The 21,515-nt window shown below is 46.9% G+C and overlaps 1 protein-coding gene across 1 annotated transcript in view; it reads left to right on the top strand.

Annotated features, from left to right (window-relative positions):
- Window positions 1–8,123, top strand: part of SLC25A13 (solute carrier family 25 member 13) — a 121,305-nt gene extending 113,182 nt beyond the window's left edge. Inside the window, exon 18 of the mRNA XM_066585136.1 lies at window positions 1,550–8,123. Within this exon, the coding sequence (XP_066441233.1) occupies window positions 1,550–1,724 (175 nt within the window). The 3' untranslated portion in view covers window positions 1,725–8,123. The remainder of the gene's footprint in view (window positions 1–1,549) is intronic.
- The last annotated feature ends 13,392 nt before the right edge of the window (window positions 8,124–21,515 follow it).

Genomic DNA, 21,515 nt, shown 5'->3' with positions numbered 1-21,515 from the left:
TCTTTTATTTAACCCCTGGAGTGCTGCTCTTATACATACTTTGCTGATGTAGTATAAGTCACATGTAAAAATTTATTTTTGCATGTAGTTACGATTATGGTGATTCAAAATGCACGTATGTTATGTTTTCTGCCAATTTTGCACAATGCTTTTTCTTAAAAAAGCTCTTTTTGGGTTGCCCCATCCAGAGAGACAAAAACCTATTTTATAGTCAACGGAGATCTTGGAGGGCTTGTTTTTGGGGGCTGAGCCATAGTTGTCATGGTACCATTTTAGAGTACATGGGACTTATTAATTAAAGTGTAATTAACTTTAAAATTTACCTGACTTTTCATAGAACCTATGGTCACCTAATAGCCTGTGTGTCTCATCAATGTTGTAGTATACTTTCATTTTTTCTGTTTTTCCACTGTAAATCAAGGCTGAAGTGCAGCCCCTCTGTAATCCGCTGCTTGTTGTTAGGCATTCAGCTTCTGTAGTAACTGACAAGTTATGTTTTCTTAGCTGTGTGGGAGGGGTTATCTTCACAAGCTTCACTTCCCTACACTCACACTGCTCTCAGATCTGCAGTCAGTGTGTACACAATCTCTTCCTCTTCTGACATTCTAGATTTACGCTACCTGCTTTGTGCATTTATCTTTGTATGAAGCAGCGGTGTGGATTTTGACTAGGACCAGCTGCGGATCTGCAGCTGATTTCAGCCTTTCAGCAACTGCTAGGACCTAACAGGATCACGTAAAGACACAGATCGACATTCACTGCCTGCACGAAAAGCGAAGTGCACACCGGCCCCTGCTGCTCAGTGTATCTTTCACTTGGTGACAGGCAACCCGCTTCTGCATCACCTGACCAGCGACTGTAGCTGTTGCTGGGTGACTGCGTGCGCCGAGCTCTTGGTGCAGGAAGTCAGTGGCGATTTGTAAGTGTCCTCACATTACGTGTTAGCGCACTCGAAAAACCTTTAGGGCCAATGTCCACAGGCGGGTTTGATTTGCGGAATCTGTACGGGGGAACCTGCGCAGACGATCCGCAAATCAAGCCACCCGCAGGGGATGCATGGGCGTCCGCAAATGCATTAAAGCATGCAGATTTGATTTGCGGACCTTTTTAGTCCAGGAAAACAAATCACAACATGCTGCTTTTTGCGTCGGATCCCGCACGGACGGCTTCCATTGAAGTCAATGGAAGCCTTTCAATCCGCGGCCCACCTGCAGCTGACAGCATGGATGGGCTGTGGATCCACGGGAAAGCAGGAGTTAAAGAGGAAAAAAAAGGAACTGCGCATGCACACCCGCACACATCTGCAAGGCAGAAGAAAGAAGATCCAGCCCGGGACACACAAGACCCGGACAGGTAAATAATTGTCCTCTTCCGATTCTGCTGCGCGCTCCTGCAGGCGGAATCCGACCTGCCCATGGACATACAGCCTAAGAGCCCATCTTTAATCTCTTTTGACTCGTGGGGAAAAAGCGCTCCAAAGTATCAAATACTAAAGCTGTTCTTGGTCATCCCAGTAACACAAGGATGTTTTCTTTTCTTTCTATTCTAGGAAACCAGTCGGTTCAGAGCCCGTCCCGAAGTCTCGGATCACTCTGCCTGCACCCAATCCTGACCATGTCGGCGGATACAAACTAGCAGTGGCGACCTTTGCAGGAATTGAAAGCAAATTTGGACTCTACCTGCCTAGATTTCAACCATCATCAACTACCTCTAAAGCCACCTAAAGCCATTAGCTGTTAATGCCTGAGAGTGCAGGCGAGGAGGAGAGAGGCCATTAGATACATTCCTGCCATCTGTTACAATGCATCAGCGCCTCTTTCACCTTTTATTCCACAATCGGTTTCCTGGGATCTTATGTTTAGATATTTAGTCTCCTTTTTCCTGTGCAATTATCTCTGTTTTTCCCTTCCTTTCAGCCTGTGGTACTAAGGTGGTTGTGTGGGATCCCCTCGTACCAACATCAGCAGTTAGGGAGGCTCAGGGTTGCTTTCTATTATGAACTTGTGTAGCATCCTGCACACCCCATGAATGTAGGTTATGGTATGAGGTAAAGCTTCATCTAAGAGGTCAAATATAACAGGAGCCCAAATTAATACGTAATTATTGGTGCTGGGTTGCTCAGAATTTTTGGTGGACTAAAAAACAAATAATATAAAAAGTACTTAAATTAGATTATGTAGTAATTAAATGAATGGGTATCTCCAGATTTGAGCTACATTTTATATATAGAGTCTACTGTGAATAAAAGTTGAGATAATTTATAATTACATTTCCTAACTTATATTTTACTTTAGAGCTGCACTCATTGTGCTGGAGGAGTCACATTACTTAGCCTGTATTATACTCCAGAGCTGCCCTCACTGGTCTACAGGTGGAATCACTTTGTGCATACATTACATTACTTATCCTGTGTTATATCCTGTATTATACTCCAGAGCTGCACTCACTATTCTGCTGGTGGAGTCACTATGTACTTACATTACTTATCCTGAGCTACATCCTGTATTATACTCCAGAGCTGCACTCACTATTCTGCTTGTTGTCATTGGAACTGGTCTACAAGCTTGATTTTAGTCACACACCTAACAGAGTAGTGGAGTTTCTATAATTTGGGGGGTACATAAGTATTTCCTACATAAGAGTATTGTACGGTGTCTGATGTCTTTAGGTTATAAAGCACCAGAACATGTTCAGACACTGAAGTAGCAGGGAATGCTGACTCAGAACTCTGGCGGACTTGGATTGTAGTTGTGTAGTGTAAAGGCCCATTTAGACCCAACTATTCTCGCTGAGCGATAATCATTGTGTCTAAATGGGCCTTAATACAGGTTGAAACTTGGAACTAGCAAAGCTAATGTAATGTATGTACACAGTGACTCCACCAGCAGAATAGTGAGTGCAGCTCTGGAGTATAATACAGGATGTAACTCAGGATCAGTACAGGATAAGTAATGTAATGTATGTACACAGTGACTCCACCAGCAGAATAGTGAGTGCAGCTCTGGAGTATATTACAGGATGTAACTTAGGATCAGTACAGGATAAGTAATGTAATACATGTATACAGTGACTCCACCAGCAGAATAGTGAGTGCAGCTCTGGAGTATAATACAGGATGTAACTCAGCATCAGTATAACGAATATAAGTTATGTAATGTATTTAGTCTTGTCTAACTTTTTATTGAGATTGTATCTATATATGTTTCAAAATGATGCTGGAAGGTGAAAGTTTTTCTTTAAAGAAACAGCTGGCTTGTATTTACATGGGCATCTTTTGCCAGTGAGTTCTGCGCAGTGCGAGGCACACAGAACTTACAAGTGAATAGACCCCAATTTTACTTACATGTTTCGCTCGCACCAATCGTCCAATGTAAATGTGATTTTAATGAGAGTGCAATGGAGGTAATTTTCCCCAATTTTTACTGTTGGAATGCATCAAAATCATGTGGGGAAAAAAATTTGCACGTGAGTTACGGGGGCAATTTTCTTGGACTGATACTGCACTCACCCGTGTAAATACAGCCTTACAGGGGTTGTGTGAGCTTAGAGGACAGGATCTTGCCTGTTCTCCATAAACAGCGCCACCGTTGTCCATGGCATTGCACTTATGGAAAGCAAGGAGATCCTCTATTTTAATCTCTCGACAACCCAAATTAACTCGCACATGGAGTAATAATAATAATCTTTATTTGTATAGCGCCAACTTATTCCGCAGTACAAACTTTATAGATGTGTCCGTGGCGCTGGAATGTGACCGCTGCACAGCAGCCATTACTTTGCAATCCCAGCACTTATATGAGATCAGTGGTCTGTATTTCCTAAGTGCAAAGGGCCTTCCATGTTTCCAGACTCCCGGGAGAGAGAATGCATTGGAAATCTTGTGGGCCATGTGATTATTTCATATAATGGCACTTGTAGCTAAAATATGTTGTAGCAACAACCAAACACTGGATGCCACAAAGTGGCGCTCGTCATCATGGGGATCGCCTTCAGGAACTTTATCCATGCTGCACTTGGTTTTCTGAGGACCAAAGCTGTATTTCCACCACAGCAAGTTATTCATTCCACAGGTTTGGGGAGAGCTTGATGATTGGTGTGAACACTGAGCCCCCCAACACCTGCCGAAGTGTGTGAAGTGGAGGATATGTGCGCACCTCTGCTCCAGTCACTTCAATGCGACCGCCAGAGATAGCCATTGAAGTGTGTGGCTTACTCTAGTGGTCCCATTGAAATAAAGGTGTGTGCGTCTTCTGCTGCCCATACTTCAGGACACGCTGGGGCTCTAGATTCACTATCAGTTGGGTTCCCAGTGGTCAAGCTCTCACCGGTCAGCACGGCAAGTACAAAGTAGCCAATAACTGGCTGTTGTGGGACATCTCCTTTAAGCCTGCAAATCATGTAATAAATATCCAATATTTTTAAGACTCCTGCTTACGATGCGCAATCCCATCCTGATCATGTATCCCTCACAAAGGTGGACAGTTTGTGACCAGGCGGTGCTTGGAAATACCCGTGCACCTATAATAGTAGCATGTTATTGGGGGGAAAGTTGCTTCCATTCACTGACTGCAAGCAGAGGTTGTATGGAGAGTCATGTCTGTTTTCCTGATATGCCTTTCCATGAGATAACAATCCTGTGGTTTATTTTATTTGAATTCTGGTTTGCGCCGTTCCTCTCTTATTCCTCCTGGAAATAAACTAGGAATTCAACACAATCTGATATTGTCAGCATTGATATGACCGTGTGAGCCTGCCGGGACATGCCCCATTGACAACGCCCAGTATAAATGTATTCACTTTTCCAGGAAGAATAACAGACATTCCTGAGTTCTAAGGAAAACTCCAGAATTATTATTTTGGAGTAAATTCACACGTAGCCAAAAATGGTGCAAAATCCACATAAAAATAGCGTTGAAAAGCTTCAAAATCCATGCAATAAGCTTGGATTTTGATGCGGATCCGCAGCAAATTTCGTCCTTTGGGTGCATTCAGATGGCAAAATTTGCCGCCAAATTCCGCCTCAAGAACCGTGTCAGAATCTGCGAATTTTGATGCAGGGTTCACACAGAAAATTGAGTGTGACTATATCCTTCTAATTAAGGCGTGAAATCCGCTGCATCAGAATCCGCACTGACGGCTCGGATTTTGACACTGTTTTGGTGTGTATTTCCTGTACCACTCTCTGCTACGTGTGAGCGTGCCCTGAAGCTGTTCTGCGCCAATCTACATTCCCATCTTCTCCGATAAACGTACTTGCATATCAAAATCCACCTCGCAATAAGTTGTCACGTCTGCAGCTTCTCAGCTGTTAGAACTGTGCCATCTCCCAACATTCCAGTCCTGCCTGTGGTCATGCTGGTTGTTGTAGTCCTCCAACAGCTGTAAAGTACATACGCAGATCCTTTGAGCGTTCTCACATCAGACCCTAGTATTACAGTAAATCCTTTCCCCTCCGCTAGCAATAATTGTCATCTGTAGCCGTGAAGGTAGGATAATTGTAAAAGTAACGTGTGTTTAATAACTAAACCCCCTCTGCGGCCGTAGGTGATGTATAACGCACAATGACTATCGGGATTGTATCAGCGAGATCTTATGCCTCGGTGTTTATGTAACTGACACCAGGAGAATGTTGTGGTGAGAGCCGGATCAGTCCTTTTACTCCAGGTTGGGCTTTGCCAAGTCCCACATTATAAGGGCTCCAGCAGCACGGGGCTCCTTTCTATGTTGGACCACAACTCTCAGCAAGTTCTGATGAGCATCCTGAAGGCTGTATCTCCCCTGTAGATGGAGGGCCGAGGTGTGACTGGCTTTCCTTGGATTATGATGTGAAAGTATAAATGCAATGGAACTAAATGTTACAGGATTTTAGGGTATAAAAAAAGCTTTAAAACGTTTTATTTCAGCAGTTACATTCCCGTCACGACCAGTAAGTCTTCTGGATGTCATTGTTTTGTGTTGAGGTCCAAGAGTGGTCACCATGTAAACCTTTCACACGCAGGGTATCAATTCATGTATGTGCTTTACGTTAGACAGAAGCCACATGGCGGGAAAATAAGGGCCACGTACCCAGAGGCTTGACAATAGCTGTGGTCAAGAGATACATAAAGTAACCTTCGTAATTTCTACATTCGCCCAATTTTGGAAATTGATCAAAATTCGTACCAAATCTCATCTCTTGATGCGTAAGAACGTGTGTGTCACTAAAGAGGGTTACGTTTCTAGTACATTGCATATGCCATAAAAGTTTGATCGGTAGAGTTGGATCTGATCAGCGAGATTTCCAACACTCCTAGAATGGGGGTACCAAGTCTTCGTTTCTGGATACAAAGTGGTGGCATATAGTGCAGCGACTCTATAGTCCATTCATTATAGTGGAAACTGGTTGTAATCGAGAATGAGCGTTTGGGAAGGACCTGTTAACTGATTCTCTCTAGAAATCCTTCAACTTGAAGTGATGGTTGGGAGTCGCAATCAACTCCAAAAAATAGAGGAGAGATAGGTTTCACCACCAAAGTCACTCTTGTTTTAAAATATCACTTGGCCAGGAATCACATTATGGCCCGGCTAAACGACATCCTAATGTAAGTGAATGTGATCGAAACGTTGTAGATTTCTTGTGATTATTGGGTCGTGGCAACATGACTGCAGTGACCTACATTAGGATGTGATGGAGCAGTTTGATTTTTTGCGTTGCATCATGTGTTGCCACCAAGGCCGTTGTGTAAAGGTACTTCTTACAAGTCGAATAATTGCTTGAAAGGGTAAACTCAAGCACTTGTCCTTCTGCGTAAACACGGCCACCAACAGGGTGCCGAGGGTAAGTCGCTAGTCGCTTCATTTCAGCTTAACAAATATTAGTGGCTGGTTGATAACAAGTCATCTGGTGTGAAATCACAGTCCTTCGTATTTCAACGACAGTAACCCTAACGTAAAAGTGGAGAAACAAGGAATTGTGAAGCTCAAGACATTTGCACATAAATAGTGGTGTGGAATTTGACTCTAGCATTATGCCATCCAAATTGGCATGGTTACCTCCTTAGGATACGTCTGCCATAATGTTAATTGCCAGTGCATATGTTATAACTCAGGACTTGCATGATGTGCCAACGTAGCAAGGAGTCTGGCAGCAGCTTGAGGACCACTGCTCTAGATCTTTGGGGTCCTAGTCGCTTAGCATTAATCAAGCTTTTATGGCATCGGTCTGTTGTGGGAAACCCTCATTGAGTGTCTGGGCTGTATAGTCCCTCCCTAGAGTATACCCAACTGAGATCCAATCACAGTGATCCTTGAGTTTCAAGTTTGATATACTAAAGAGCCCATTCCAGGTGTATTATGTCCAGCAGTGACTTGTATCAATCCTCCTACTGGGTAAATATACAAAGAAAATAAAAGCGGGCAAAAAGAAAACAAAAAATTTGCATTGCCCATGGCTGCTTTCCTTTTCTAACTTCACTTCCAAATCGACCACTAAAGGTGAGATGTCCTGGCATCACGTTGCACTAGTGTTAGCACATGACCCCAAACTTAGCTTGAAAAGAAAAAAAAAGTCCACTTTTTGACAGAAGTGGACGTGTGTGATGTTTTTCTTGCACTATGATACTAGTAGCTTCTTATGTGGCACGGAGTACATGAGGTGACTGGGACCTAGTAGCAGTATTGAGGCATGTTATGTTACACGCATTAAGATGATCTACAGCTTCAAATTAATGGATTGGCTGTCTTGGTGAAGTCCACATAATGGGCTGCGTGAGACACTGCAGTAAGTCAACTTCTAGCAATAGGAAATGAAATCCAATGTGTGAATTCTGCACTTCTGTAAAATGCTGCTTCCATGAACCGTAGAGAATCCATTACTGTATTAATATCTGCCTTATTAATTAGTGACCTTACTATTTATGGCCGCAAATTGTAATAGTTGAGCAATTATTCTTCTATTGTGGTGATGAATGGCATTGGTTGTGTCCTGTGATCTACGGTGTCATCCCACCAGCAATTGTCTAGAAGAGGAGATGTTGTTAATCCTTCAGTATTCGCTGTAGAGATCGGTAATTTAATTTTCATTATTGCGATGCAATGTATTACAGATGTTATAATGTAGGTCTAATAAACTGAACCGGAGGGACCATCCGTATCATCTCTCATTTACTCTCCATAGACTAACAATAGTGATGAAATGTCAGACGTCGTTTCCAGCAAGTCTTTCGCATTTCTGGCCTACTGGAATGTATTTGGCTATTGGCAATCGCTATTAACGAGAAGAAAGTGTCTAGGAGAAACAACTACTCAGCTGCAAGTCGGTGACCATTGGAACCATTGTATGTATAGTCCTTGGCTGCAGATCTCACTAATCCATTCCAAACTGCCTTTTTCGGAAGCAATACAGGTACATATAACTCTCCAAGAGCTTTATGGACCAAATTTCCTCATCAACTGCACCCAAGATGGAAATCAAGAGCTTTCGCCGGAGAGGGTCTATAGCACTCAGTCATCGGATGGTGGAGAAATCCAAATCCGCCGTCTCCAGTGCAGTTTTACAGTTCCCGGTTCTAAATCTGAATGGCTTTTGAGCAATACCATCTGGTGGAGGGCTGGGCTATATGGCAATCTTGTCTGCAACTGAGATCCCGCTACCAAAGATTGCTGTGTAGCACCATCGTGTTACACTGCCATTGAATTCACTGGAATTACAGTGCGAGTTGCAGGTTGCTGCAATGTTGTGGTCATGAAAAATCCAACCTGGTTCGATTTCTTGCAATCATGATGTCATGATCACAGCAATCTGCAAATCACATTATGGCTCCATTAAGTTCAATGGCAATGTGATGTTGCAGTGCTACACGAGGATCATTGGTCACGACTAGAATCACCATGGCGCCCTAGCCATAGTAGTTTTAGGCTGCAGTTCAAGGTTCGTGCTGAGCCCCTTAATCTAATGGTCTTGGGCTGCAGATTGTTCGTGCTGAGCCCCTTAATCTAATGGTCTTGGGCTGCAGATTGTTCGTGCTGAGCCCCTTGGTTCCAGCGAAGGGAAATCCCAATCTAACAGCAAACAATGACATTCTAGAGAATTAGGTACTTTGTGACAATGCAGAAGGTCCAAAAGCTCATGTGGCTCTGAGCCACACAGTGTGACTGCTGGCCATAATTATACCCCATAGTAATGAGGGACAATTCCAGTTGTTAGGACTTGCATTAAGTGTAGAAAGTAAATAGATACTCAGCAGCAGATGAAGACCAAATAAGCCGTCTTCCGGTGTTCCAAACCTTCTCTAGGCGAGAAGGGAAATGCACAGCCAGACCAGGTCGGGATGAAGACCCACATCCACCAAAGTATAAGGCCAAGGCAGCATCAGATGAATTAAAAAGTCACATTTAATTCCTCCATAGTAAAATAGGCAGCGAGGTTTTACCTACTTACGGAGGTCTTTATCAAGTGTCAGATCCTTGTCAAACTTTTCAGCCGTGAATCTAACCCTTCAATCCATAGCTGAAATCCGAGACTGACCCTTGAGTTCTGCCACGGATTTTCATACAGATCGTCATGCCGATTTGGCTCTAGACAATGGGGGCAAATTTGCATGCAGCTGGTCGACACAAATCCCGCCTCAAGAAATGACAGGTTAATTTCTTTTTTAATGTGGATTTCAAGTTCTGTGCTGTATGAACTACTTCATGGATTTCCATAGCATTCACTGGAATTCTAAAATTACATGGTTTTCGCCATGGTTTTGGGTGCAGAATCCAAAGTCGAAATTACACTGTGTGACTGGGCAGGGCTCCAGACCCCAAAAAATTACCCAGGAGCCATTAACTTCTAAACTGAAAAATGCAGAAGTGAAATGCAATTTTTAGCCGCCAAATTTAAATAGATGTCTTGTTTCATAATCTATTACTTGGGCAGGCCGGCAGCCAGCGGACGGAGAGACCATAGGAGAAAAGTGCAGATGAAGTCCCTGAAGCTCTGTGTGGACAGCGTGAGCATCTGGGAGTGGGTGATCTGAAAGACATACCTAGTGTGCGGCACACCAGCAGGCTGCAGAACACCTTCATTACTGCTGTGAGGCAGAGACAGTCGCAAATGGTGAGAAGCCTGAAACTTCTTGCATAGTCTTGGGCACATTGGCGAAGATCTGGAGACTTGCGACAACGCCTGATGGACTCAACTGACGACAATGAGGTCCATCAAAAAAGTGCAGTATGGTGTGCTCACAAGTGGCGGATTTTGGTGTGGACCTGTTTGTGCAGAATTTGACCTGGATTTTGGTGTGGCTTTTCCACTGCGGCTAGTCTACACCAAATCCACTGCGTGTGAACGGACCGTAAAAGAAGCTTCGATGCAGATATGAGCAAGGCCTCTAAATCGACTACATCTAAAAGATGGACAGCTTGCAATGTATTTGTTGGGGGAAGGGGCAATTAACAATATTGAAACGATCTATACACACACTGACTGAAGTTCATTTTAACTCATTACTTGTGTTCTACATTGCTGAGTAATTTCACCCCCCCAAGTACATTACAAGATGTCATTAACCCCCTACTCCACAATGCCCCTGTGGTGGACCAAGCTGTAGTGTGAGACAAGCTCCCCCCCCTCTGTGGGCCCATGCATGGCTTGCTCTGGCATTGGGATGCGCCTTGGTTGCCATTGTAGTCTGTTGTTGCGTGAGGAGTTGCTGACAGAGGAAGCCCTTTCCCAAGGTAGCTATCAGCTTGATGGTGCTGGTATATTCCTAATATATAGCGACTCCCCAGCCTGGACCTAACAGCAGTAGGGTACTCTGTTGGGATCACCTGCATGTTGGACGGTCTTGCAAACACAACTAGGAGCTTCCCATATTAGCTGTTGTTTCCACTGTTAAGGGTATATTCAGACGGTGGAATTGTGGCACAATTTTTTGTAGCAGATTCCATCGTATTTATTTCTCTTTATAGAGCCACTCCGCCATTCTTTTTTCACTCATTATATAGCTATCCCCCCCACTATCGATGGCGGCTTGTCTTAACTTGGTTAGTTACTGCCTCAAGCTGAAACTCACAGCCCTTTTTTTTTTTTTTTTTTTTTTAAACCTCATATGGTCATGTGATTTCAGTTTTGACCGGCTCAGATCTAGTTTGGGTTATGCTGTTGGGAACAAGTCAATTTCTCATTCTATGTGATGCGGTTGCATAAATCCTACTACAGGAACTGCCTAGAGGTGGAGGCAGACATTCCTATCGCCATTATTGATGATCACACAGTTATATTGGAGGAGATCACAGCTCATCCACCTGCCTTTATACTGATTCGCTGCTGATGCATCACGGGATTGATTTGAAAGTGAAAGCAAAAAAATCTCACTGTCAAGATGGGAGCCTGATAAGCATCAGACAGGGGGCAGCACTGCAGGGAAGTGGCTGTGATAGACAGAGGAGACCTCCAGCGTGGGACAGGGATGCAAAAATGTGTTTTCGCCAGAGTGGCCCTTTAATTTCTTACAATCGCTTTACCCCAATTACAAGATGTAGCGGATGATGAATTCAAGTGCAAATAAAAGAAGAAAGAAAAAGTACTAAGATGTGCTGTAGAGGCTGCAACGGTTCAGCACAATTTTTATACAAAGTCTTATAGTCATACATTTACTCCAAATTTGCCCCTTCCCATTTTAGCTAGGATTCCCTAAACTCTCCCCAGGGACATACTTAAAGGGGATGTTAAAGGCGGTAGTTGGACCTACTGAATGAGGTGGCCCAAAAGCCTCCCTGCCACATGGTATTTATTATCAATGACACAGAGCTGGGGGGGATGGGGGTGGGGGGGTGGCTGTAATAGATCTTGCATTTGGGTCCAGGAGCTTTAAGGTCCAGCTTTGTTTCTACCCCTCTGGTTTTGTCCTGTACGCAAAAAACTAAAGTTCAGAATTTTGCCACTTTTTCTATATTCAACATGTTTCTATAAAAATACTAATAGAGTATGAAAACAGCCCTGGCTTCTCTACACCCCCTGCTGATGAGGAGCCGCCGGTCAGTAGGACATTAATCTTAAAATGATTACTGACATCTAACATCAGGTTTGTCCGCTCTAAGCATTTCCTTTGTACAAGCTGAGGTCTGACGTTCTCTGTCTCTCGCCGATATACTATATGAACTGCGCTTTTGTGTGTCGGGCTAAAAAAAATTCCCCATCCAAGCCTCATATATTATCCTACGAAGGAAACGTCAGATCTGTAAGGCATTTCTTAACTATGTTTTATGGGTCTCTCCGGTGTCGTTCTTGGACCACAATCTGTTAATATAACCTTCCATGAAATCACCTGCGCCCAAACGGTTCAAGAAATATAGCTCCGATGCTGTCAAGTAATAGCTGTTTGAAAGACTACTCCATTCGACTTCCTAGTCCTTGTACAAACAGCCTATTGTAATTCCCTTTTTTGGGGACTTAGCCCGTCTTTGCAGCAGATTACAGATAAGGCCTGTCTCGTTATGTTCATGGTAAAGAATCGTTTATTATAATTATTTCAAATAAATAAGTTCCATGAAGCCGACCGCAATAAATACGACACAGCGATATTCCTGTAGATCATAGACTATGAATATAGAGTTCAAGAAACCCAAGTGAGAGACCACATCTGAGGTCTTCAGCCTGGTCCAATTTTGGGAAACCACATCTGTATACAATCATATCTCGCTCTGAATGGATTTAATAGAACTGTGCTAGGCATGAATTCATGGGCCCTAGAGGTAAGCTAGTTCGTTCTCTATGACTGCCTTAAGTGCGTGATGAGCCTTGTAGTTCTAAAACGGCAGCCTCCAGCAAAATTCATTGTGGCTGGCAGAGTTAGTGTCCCTCCAGCTGTTAATTAGAAAAGGACCTATGCATGAAACTCACTGGGTGTTGTAGAATTGCCCTGGTGCCCCAACTGTCCAGCGTGGAGCTGTGTCGCTTCATGGTTTAAAGTGCGGAACAGTAAGAGTGCTTTTACACGGGATGATCTGTCGGGCAACAGATGCCCAACAGGTTGTCCCAATCGTTCCTGTAACGTGTTTACACAGTGAATGAGCATCGCTCATGAATGGAAGTGGAGCGTACCCGGGATCGTTCTGGCCCATCCGCCTCCATTCGCAGTAAGCAGGCAGTCGTTCATAAGTTTATACAGAACGATATGTTCAGTTTTTTGCATGCAGAATATGAACAACGAATGAGAAGTGACCGACTTCTCATTCATCGATCAGTCGCTCCAGGCATTTATACCAAACAATCATTCAGATTCTCGCTGGATCGGGGGGGCGTGGCTAGCCAGCAACAGGAGCGCACGCACGGGCCGGGGCTCCTGATTGCAGAGACATACCGGCGTGTTTCTGTCGCGCCTGGAGGCCTCCACGGGGCCGAAACAGCTACCGCGGGCACTGCCGGACCGGGACGAAGTGAAAGAGACCCCCCGCGGGTCTCTAGCGAATACCGCGATTTTGCGGCCTACGGAACCGGGCGCATCCCCGGCCTGGAGTTACAGACGCGGCCGACCGGAAGTGAGGGCCGGCCGCGGAAAGCCGCGGTAAACGCCTGCCGAGGAGCACCGGAGGCGGGGGAGACAGTTGCTGGATCTGCAGAGAGCCCGGGAGTGGGCAGAAGAATCAGGAAAGAGAGCGGCAGACCCACAGGACTGCAGACTGGGTGAGTGACGCCGCGGCTGCGGCCATCGGACCCTGCGGCTCCCCCTAAGCTCACCTACCCCTGTGGGACTGTGATAAAACCCTTGGGGCACTGGAAACCCCCTGCAGCGCAACAGACACCCCAGGCCAGCAGACACACTGAGGGGCCCCCTCCACCCCTCCCCCCAGCCGGACCTCACCTAGGCAGAGGGAGACAAGGGGTGCAGAGGAAGAGAATCGGGGGCAGTGCGGGGGAGGAAGTAGAGAGGGGACGCTGCGGAGAATAACGCGGGGTCCCCCCCCCCCTTTTTATTTTTTTCCTAAGGGAGCACTCTACTCCGAACCGAGGGGTGCAGTCGCAACTGCCTGCCCCCCCCTCACATTCCCGTGTGTCTCGCCCCCTGACAACGTGGCACCCCAGGACTGTAACTCACTGCCGTATGCGCACCCAGAGGCTAGGATCTGAGCTTCCGCCTGAAAGAACCGTGTTAAAGGTGCGCGTAAACTACTACACTATGACTGCACCCCAACAGCCATGCAGTAAAGCTTAAACTGCGCATGAATCCCCCCCTGTGACATCTTATAAGTTCGAGCCTACGGACATTCCCTACTACTATCCTCCAACAAGATGGCGCCCACCAAGCAAGCCAAAATAACCAGCAAGCTGCAGCAATATTCTCGGCCCAGCACCTCAACGGACCCCCGACCCAATGCGCCCTCCAGCCCGCAGAGCGCGTCCCCTGAGGCCACAGCACCAGTTTCGCCCTCCGCATCTGGCCCAACTATCGCCGATGTATTGAAGGCGATTACAGAGTCGCGCTCTGCCCTCACAGAAAAAATTGATGCACTACAGTCGGACTTTGGTCTGCTGCGAGCGGACGTCCAAACGCTGAGAGAGCGTACAACAGAAGTCGAGACGCGAGTCTCCAACCTGGAGGACACTGTTACTCCACTCTCAGACCAGGTGCGCACCCTCAACTCCAACCTCACGGCGCAGGGGAAAAAACTGGATGATATGGAGAACCGCCTGCGCAGATGCAACCTCAGATTCATAGGACTGCCGGAGGGCGCTGAGGGCAGAGATCCTTGTGACTATCTGGAATCGCTCCTCAAACAGGAGTATGGCCCCAAATCTCTGTCACCCCTATTCTGCGTCGAGAGAGCACACCGCATCCCATCAAGAGCCCCGCCGCCCGGAGGCCCTCCACGCACCTTCATTGCAAAACTACTTAATTATAGGGACAGAGACAAAATTCTGGCGCTCAACCGTGAGAGAGACCCGATAAGGGTTGACGGACAAACAATCCGTATCTTTCCGGACTTTTCCTTGGAGGTGCAGCAAAGGCGACAAAAATTTGTAGAGGCTAAGAAGATGCTGCGCTCAAAACAACTGATCTACGCCATGCTATATCCTGCCAGACTAAAGGTGATCAAGGATAACCGCTCCCATTTCTTTGAAAACCCGGAGGATGTCCTAAACTGGCTCGAACAAAATTAACCCGCACCGTGAGACTTTCACAGATGCATATATGATGCGGCTGGCCGGTCATCATTTTCCTAGGATCATTGCAGCATAATAGTGGAGGGTACCTCTCCCCCCCCCCCCCCCCCCCCTTTCCCTTTTCTCTCTTCTTCTCTCTCTTTTCTTTTACCCCCTCCCCCTCCACTTTAGGTAAGAAGGCCGGCGGCCGAAGATAATGAAGATGAAAAACGGCGTGGGCTGCGATAAAACTGCTTTTCTCCTACGTGGACTGTGGGGGCCGGACTGGACTGGGGGCCTACGCAGCGCCCGAGGCCCGCACCGGGCACCTATGGCCTACACGGACGCAGCCCACGCCCACATAACCTTGTCTCTGTTTCTTCACAGGGGGACTTTATTTTCATGCCTATAACTGCTGTTATTGTTCTGCATTTTTCTGTTATAGCCTGTTGGTGACTTTCTCCTGGGGCAAGGCCTTACGCCCCCTACAAAGTCGTGAGTTATGGGATCGAAACCTGTCCAAAGTTCGGGGGGATGGGTAGGGTGGGAGGGGAGGGTTTTGTTTGGGGTTGGTAAATGGGAACTGATTTTGGTTCGTTTTGTAATTTCTATTTGTGGTCGTTGGCGCGACTCTTTTTCGGATGCTTTAACCTGCGGGAATAGTCGCCAGTCCCCTGAAAATGGCTAGCATGTACCTGAAGCTGGTCTCCTGGAATGTCAGGGGCCTAAATTCTAAAATTAAAAGAGCACTGGTTTTTGACTTCCTTAAAACTCGCTCCCCCCACATGATACTACTCCAAGAAACACACCTTAGGGGCTCGAAGACGCTGTCGCTTAAGCGGGCAACAATAGGCTCAGCATATCACGCGACTTACTCCAACTACGCTCGCGGAGTCAGTATACTGGTGGCCAAATCGGCCCAGTTTGCCCTCCGCCAAATACACATAGATCCTGGGGGGCGCTACCTGATCCTACAGGGAACCTTCCATGGCCGTCTCCTCACGATAGTAAATGTTTACCTGCCACCACCTGCTAACATTGAAATACTTCACGAGGTGATGGTACGAGTGGTCCTCCTGGAGGCGGCCCCGATAGTAATCATGGGAGACTTTAACCTGATCTTGGACCCGTTGCGGGACCGCCTCACTCCAGCCGCCTCTGCGCGGACTCGGCTCCCTGGGTGGGCCGACTCCTACTCACTGCAGGAAATATGGCGTGTGAGACACCCACATGACAGAGCTTACTCGTGTCATACCCCGACCTACAATGCCTTCTCGCGCATAGATCTCTGTTTTGGCTCCCCGGACTGCCTCCGCATGGTTCGCGATATATCCTATCTGCCCAGGGGCATTTCAGATCACTCCCCACTCCAACTGGTGCTTGACCTGGGAGTCGAGGGAAGCCGCCCTGCGTGGAGGCTGAGCCCGCTGTGGTTGGAACAGAGAGAAGTACACGAGTACGCAGAACAAGAGGCTGAAATGTACTGGGAGGTCAACGAGGGGACGGCCTCGGAGCTGGTGGTCTGGGACGCATTTAAAGCCTTTACCAGGGGATCCTTTACCTCGGCTATTGCCGAGCATAGAAGATCCCTAGGGGCCCGCCGCTTGGATCTGGAACGGCGCCTTGATTTAGCAGAGACTAGGCACATAGCAGACCCCTCCCCGGAAACCACTACAACCCTGGGTGCCCTGCGACGGGAATATAGACTACTGCTCATTGAATACACTAAGAAGAAACTTCTGTATTCCCGCCACCGGATCTTTGATCAGGGAGACAAGAACGGCCACTTACTGGCCTACCTGGCTAGAGAGGACCAGACACTGCCACCGATTACGGCGGTGTGTGATGGCACGGGCACTCTAATAAGCGATCCCAAATTAATTAACCAAACGTTCGCCCAATTCTACGGTGATTTATATACCTCCAGGCTGGGCTGTACTGAAACACAGCTCCTGGCATACCTAGAGGACATTCCCTTGCCCACACTGAGTGGAGACAGCGCGGCCCACCTGGATAGCGAGCTGAGTATAGAAGAAATAACGGAAGCCATTAAGGCACTTCCCAATAGGAAATCACCAGGTGTGGACGGGCTCCCTGGGGAATGGTACAAAAAGAATGTGGAAACCCTGGCCCCGCGACTCCTCACATTATATAATTCTATTATGCGAGAGGGGACATTACCGGACACAATGCGTAAAGCCCTTATAATAATGATCCCCAAAACCGGGAAGGACCCCACGGACTGCGTCTCTTACCGCCCCATTTCTCTTCTTAACAGCGACGTAAAAATAATTGCAAAAATTCTGGCGACGCGTATAAACTCGGTGTTGAAAGAGATCATACACGCGGACCAGTCCGGCTTTATGCCTGGCAAGAGCACGGACATGAACCTAAGAAGACTCTTTGATCACTTATCATACAAACACACTAACTGTGGGAAGCGCACCCTGGTATTCATAGACCAGGCAAAGGCCTTCGACTCAGTAGAGTGGAAGTACTTATGGGCGGTGATGCGGCGGTTCGGATTCGGGCCAACCTTCATTAAATGGATCGAGATCTTATACGACTCCCCAGTGGCCAACATTAAAACTAATATACATGTTTCTGCCCAGTTCTCCTTAAATAGAGGCACAAGACAGGGCTGCCCTCTGTCCCCCGCTTTGTTTGCCCTCGCCATAGAGCCCCTGGCAATCCAAATTCGAACGTCACCAACAGTGAAGGGATTTAAGCTGAACAACTACGAGGAGCGCATAGCGCTCTATGCAGATGACACCCTCCTCTTCCTTCAAGACCCGGGGGCGTCTCTAGACGCGGCTCTGGCTATATTTAGCGCATTCGGCACACATTCTGGCATCAGGGTCAACTGGGACAAAACCCATTTGTTGGCGGTGGACCCTGGGGCCGCCGAGCTCCCTCTACCCGCCCCGCTGAGTTGGACGACCCAGACCACCTACTTGGGAGTAAAGGTCTCAGCGGAACTATCCGCCTTCTACAACTCCAACTTGGTCCCCCTCCTGGCCTGGGCCGAGGAGGTGGCGATACGCTGGGCTTCTCTCCCGCTTACCCTGGTGGGCAGAATAAACCTGCTAAAAATGAAACTGCTACCAAAATTCCTGTACATATTGCATAATTCCCCTATGCTAGTCCCAAAAAAATTCTTTACCAGGCTTCGTGGGATAGTGCTGCGTATACTGTGGAGAGACACTACACCTAGGATTAAGTTGGAGACCTTGTGTCTCCCGTCGAGCGGAGGGGGACTGGCCCTACCGCACTTTTACTACTATTACCTGGCTAGCCAACTGGTATACGCGGGATGGTGGATATGCTCGTCAAACTACAACCCAGCGGTGGGCCTGGAACGTAGAATGGTGGACCCTACGCAGAACCTTCGGGGACTGCTACTGAGCGGCCCCTCATCCTCGGTCGGCCCGCTGCCCACGCCCATGCTGGTGACGCTGGAGATCTGGCGGCGGGTCACGAGACTGTCAGCTGAAGAGGAGACAGCGCGATCCCCACACACTCCCCTCTGGAATAACCCCAAATTGCCACACTTCCAGAGCCTCCCGGAGTCTGCCTTCTGGAGACGCCGGGGCGTCAATGTCCTCTCCGACATAGTCAGTGAGGGCAAGCTCTGTACCTTTATGCAGTTACGGGTTGCCCACGGTCTGCCCGAAAATTCTTACTTTAGATATTACCAACTACGAGATGCGGCCAGGGCTCAGTTTGGGGGTTCGTCTGTCCCACTATCCATGACGCGACTGGAGAGCCTGGCGCAGATGTGCAGCCTTGTCAGGCCGCTGTCGAGTTTCTATGCTCATACAATGCGACATCTGGCCCCACTGGGCGAGAGGGCCGTACAGAGATGGGAGGTGGACATTCCTGATCTGACTTCAGGGGAGGATGAGGATATACTGGACGGATCTGGTCCCCCCCTGGTTAGCGCTAGAGACAAGCTCATCCAAGTCAAGTTTCTACACCGCATATACTACACCCCCTCCAGGTTGTGCACAATGGGCCTGCTCCCTACTGCAGCGTGCCCACGATGTATGGTGGCGGATGGGACGGTCATGCATATGTTTTGGGAGTGCGCGGTCCTACAGGAATACTGGCGAGAAGTGCTTGTCTTTATGGAAACTCACCTAGGGGCACCAAGGATCATGCATCCTGGAACGTGCCTTTTTGGGCTCGTGGGAGACCTGCCGGTGTCCGCGGCAACACGTACACTGTACAAGCTGCTTCTCTTTTATGCAAAAAAAGTGATTCTACTTAATTGGAAACACCCTGGGAAGCCGACTAGGAGCGCATGGGTCAGGGTCGTTAACGCCGAAGTCCCAATGTATAAGCTGACGTATATGGCCAGGGGGTGCCCTGAAAAATTCGACAAGATCTGGGGTGGCTGGGTGAGTTGCTCAGCGACGGCGTCGGGAGAGCCAAACCAGGTGGTAGGGGGGGAGTGAGAGAGAGAGAAGGACAAAAAGAGAGTCATCTGCTCAATTTAATTTAAAGACCCAGTGCTCAGAAAACTAACTCTTTTTTCCCTCCGCTATTCCCACAAAAAAAAAAAAAAGGAGGAAGAGGGGGGAAGGGGAGAAGGGAAATATTTTTTCCTTTTTCTTTTTTTTTCTCTTTAAGAGAGTCGCGCCAGGGGGTGGGTGGGGGGGGTCTAAGTTTAAGTCCTTGTTTTTGTTTTTGTTTTTTTTCTGATTGATTACAATTGATCTATCCAAAAGTTAAACTGTTGTTCAGTAATAATCAATAAAGTTAGTTTTTTAAGGGGGGGGGGTGAAAGAAATAAAAAAGCACTAGCCAGACATAGCATGCTAAGAAGAAATATACCTATGTATGCAGGCGGAGACTGCCTCTACCCTGTTTTCATGCAATGTACTGTCTGCTGAACCTGATACCTGTGGTGCCAATCATCTGTATTTATATGCTTGTTTATTCCTGGCTAAATAAAATTCCTTTAAAAAAAAAAGATTCTCGCTGGATCGCAGGAATGTGAATAATAATTCTTCTGTGGTAAAGCACCTTAAACACTGGTGAGCTACTTTTTTTTTTTTTACTGGTAAAACTGGGAATGTTGTCTCATTTGAACGAACGCATGAGCAAGTGACGTCACCGCTAACTCATTCACAATCATTCGCGCTTGTGCAGCCTGCTTAGATAGATTATCACTGAGAACCGTTCACTTCTTCAGTGCGTCATATTCCTGTGATCGAGCCAACAGTGATTTTTTTTATGCCGGCTGAGACTTAAAGACTGACGGGACGTGCAAAATTCTCATTATTCACTCGTTAGCTTGCATTTAGATGTAACGATAATCGCTCACTTTCGTTTGAGCGAATTCTGAGTGACAATCGTTACGTGTAAACGGGCCATTAGGGTGCATTTACACTGAGCAACGATCGTCTAATTAGTTGCACAGAAAAGTCGTAGAAGAGTGTGAACGGTAGTTGGTTCAAAGTTTTTAGACCAAATGAGAATCGTGGAGAGAGATCCTGCAGGCAGATTAGTTCACGAGTTGTTCAAATCTAAACGACTGCCTTTACACTGGCCAACTTCTTATTGACCAATGACTATTTTGAAGTGGGCTAAAACGAAACGGTGAACAAATTATCGCTCGTTACCCAGTTGATGGCCGTGTTTACATAGGACTGCGTTCGCATTCGCTCGTTCAAGTGGTTGTTTGGCCAGTAGTCATCCCGTGTAGTACTAAGAGGTCAACTGGAGGCCCCCAGTTCACCATGGTGTCTTATAACGGAGGAGCCTAATTTTTGTATTGCGCTCTCCTATTCGAATGGAGGCTTGACTGTAGCATTGGCAGAGAGAGCCCTACCAATCTTTGGTCCATTATGTCATCAATAGTTTCTTACCTCGATCTACCGCACCGATAGAACACCGGCGGTCTGTCAAGGACAATGGCATATGAATATAATTCCCTTCATCTATCACACTGAAGCCCAGATTTGCCCAGATTTCATACTGACTTTTCCATGCGAGAACCTTTCTTATATGCTCATTCTTGTCCTTGCAACACATTCTGTGAAATGCCAAGAAGACTGGATGAAGGGAAATGACAATAGCCGTGTGCCAATTCCTAGCTGGTTGTCTTTTTAAACTTCTCAACCTGTTGTCCTGACCAAAGTAAAACAAAAATCTTCATCTTTCTAGGAGTTAACTACTTCAGTGCTGCCGCCCTTTAAATAGGAACGTGTAACCTTTTGCCCACAACTGCTAGACATATTCTACTTCCTGGCACAATGCCATCGTCATCCCCATGTTTCATAAGATTATTAATGTCCCAGGCCTGAATGAACTAGCGTGTGATTCATTCTACTATATGGTGCAGTTCTTTGTGAATATATGTATTTTTCCTTTCTTCCCCGGGAATAACTGGCGTGCTGGA

This window comes from Eleutherodactylus coqui, chromosome 12 (assembly GCF_035609145.1).
Source record: "Eleutherodactylus coqui strain aEleCoq1 chromosome 12, aEleCoq1.hap1, whole genome shotgun sequence".
NCBI lineage: Eukaryota > Metazoa > Chordata > Amphibia > Anura > Eleutherodactylidae > Eleutherodactylus > Eleutherodactylus coqui.
This window is presented reverse-complemented; position numbering and strand designations above follow the sequence as displayed.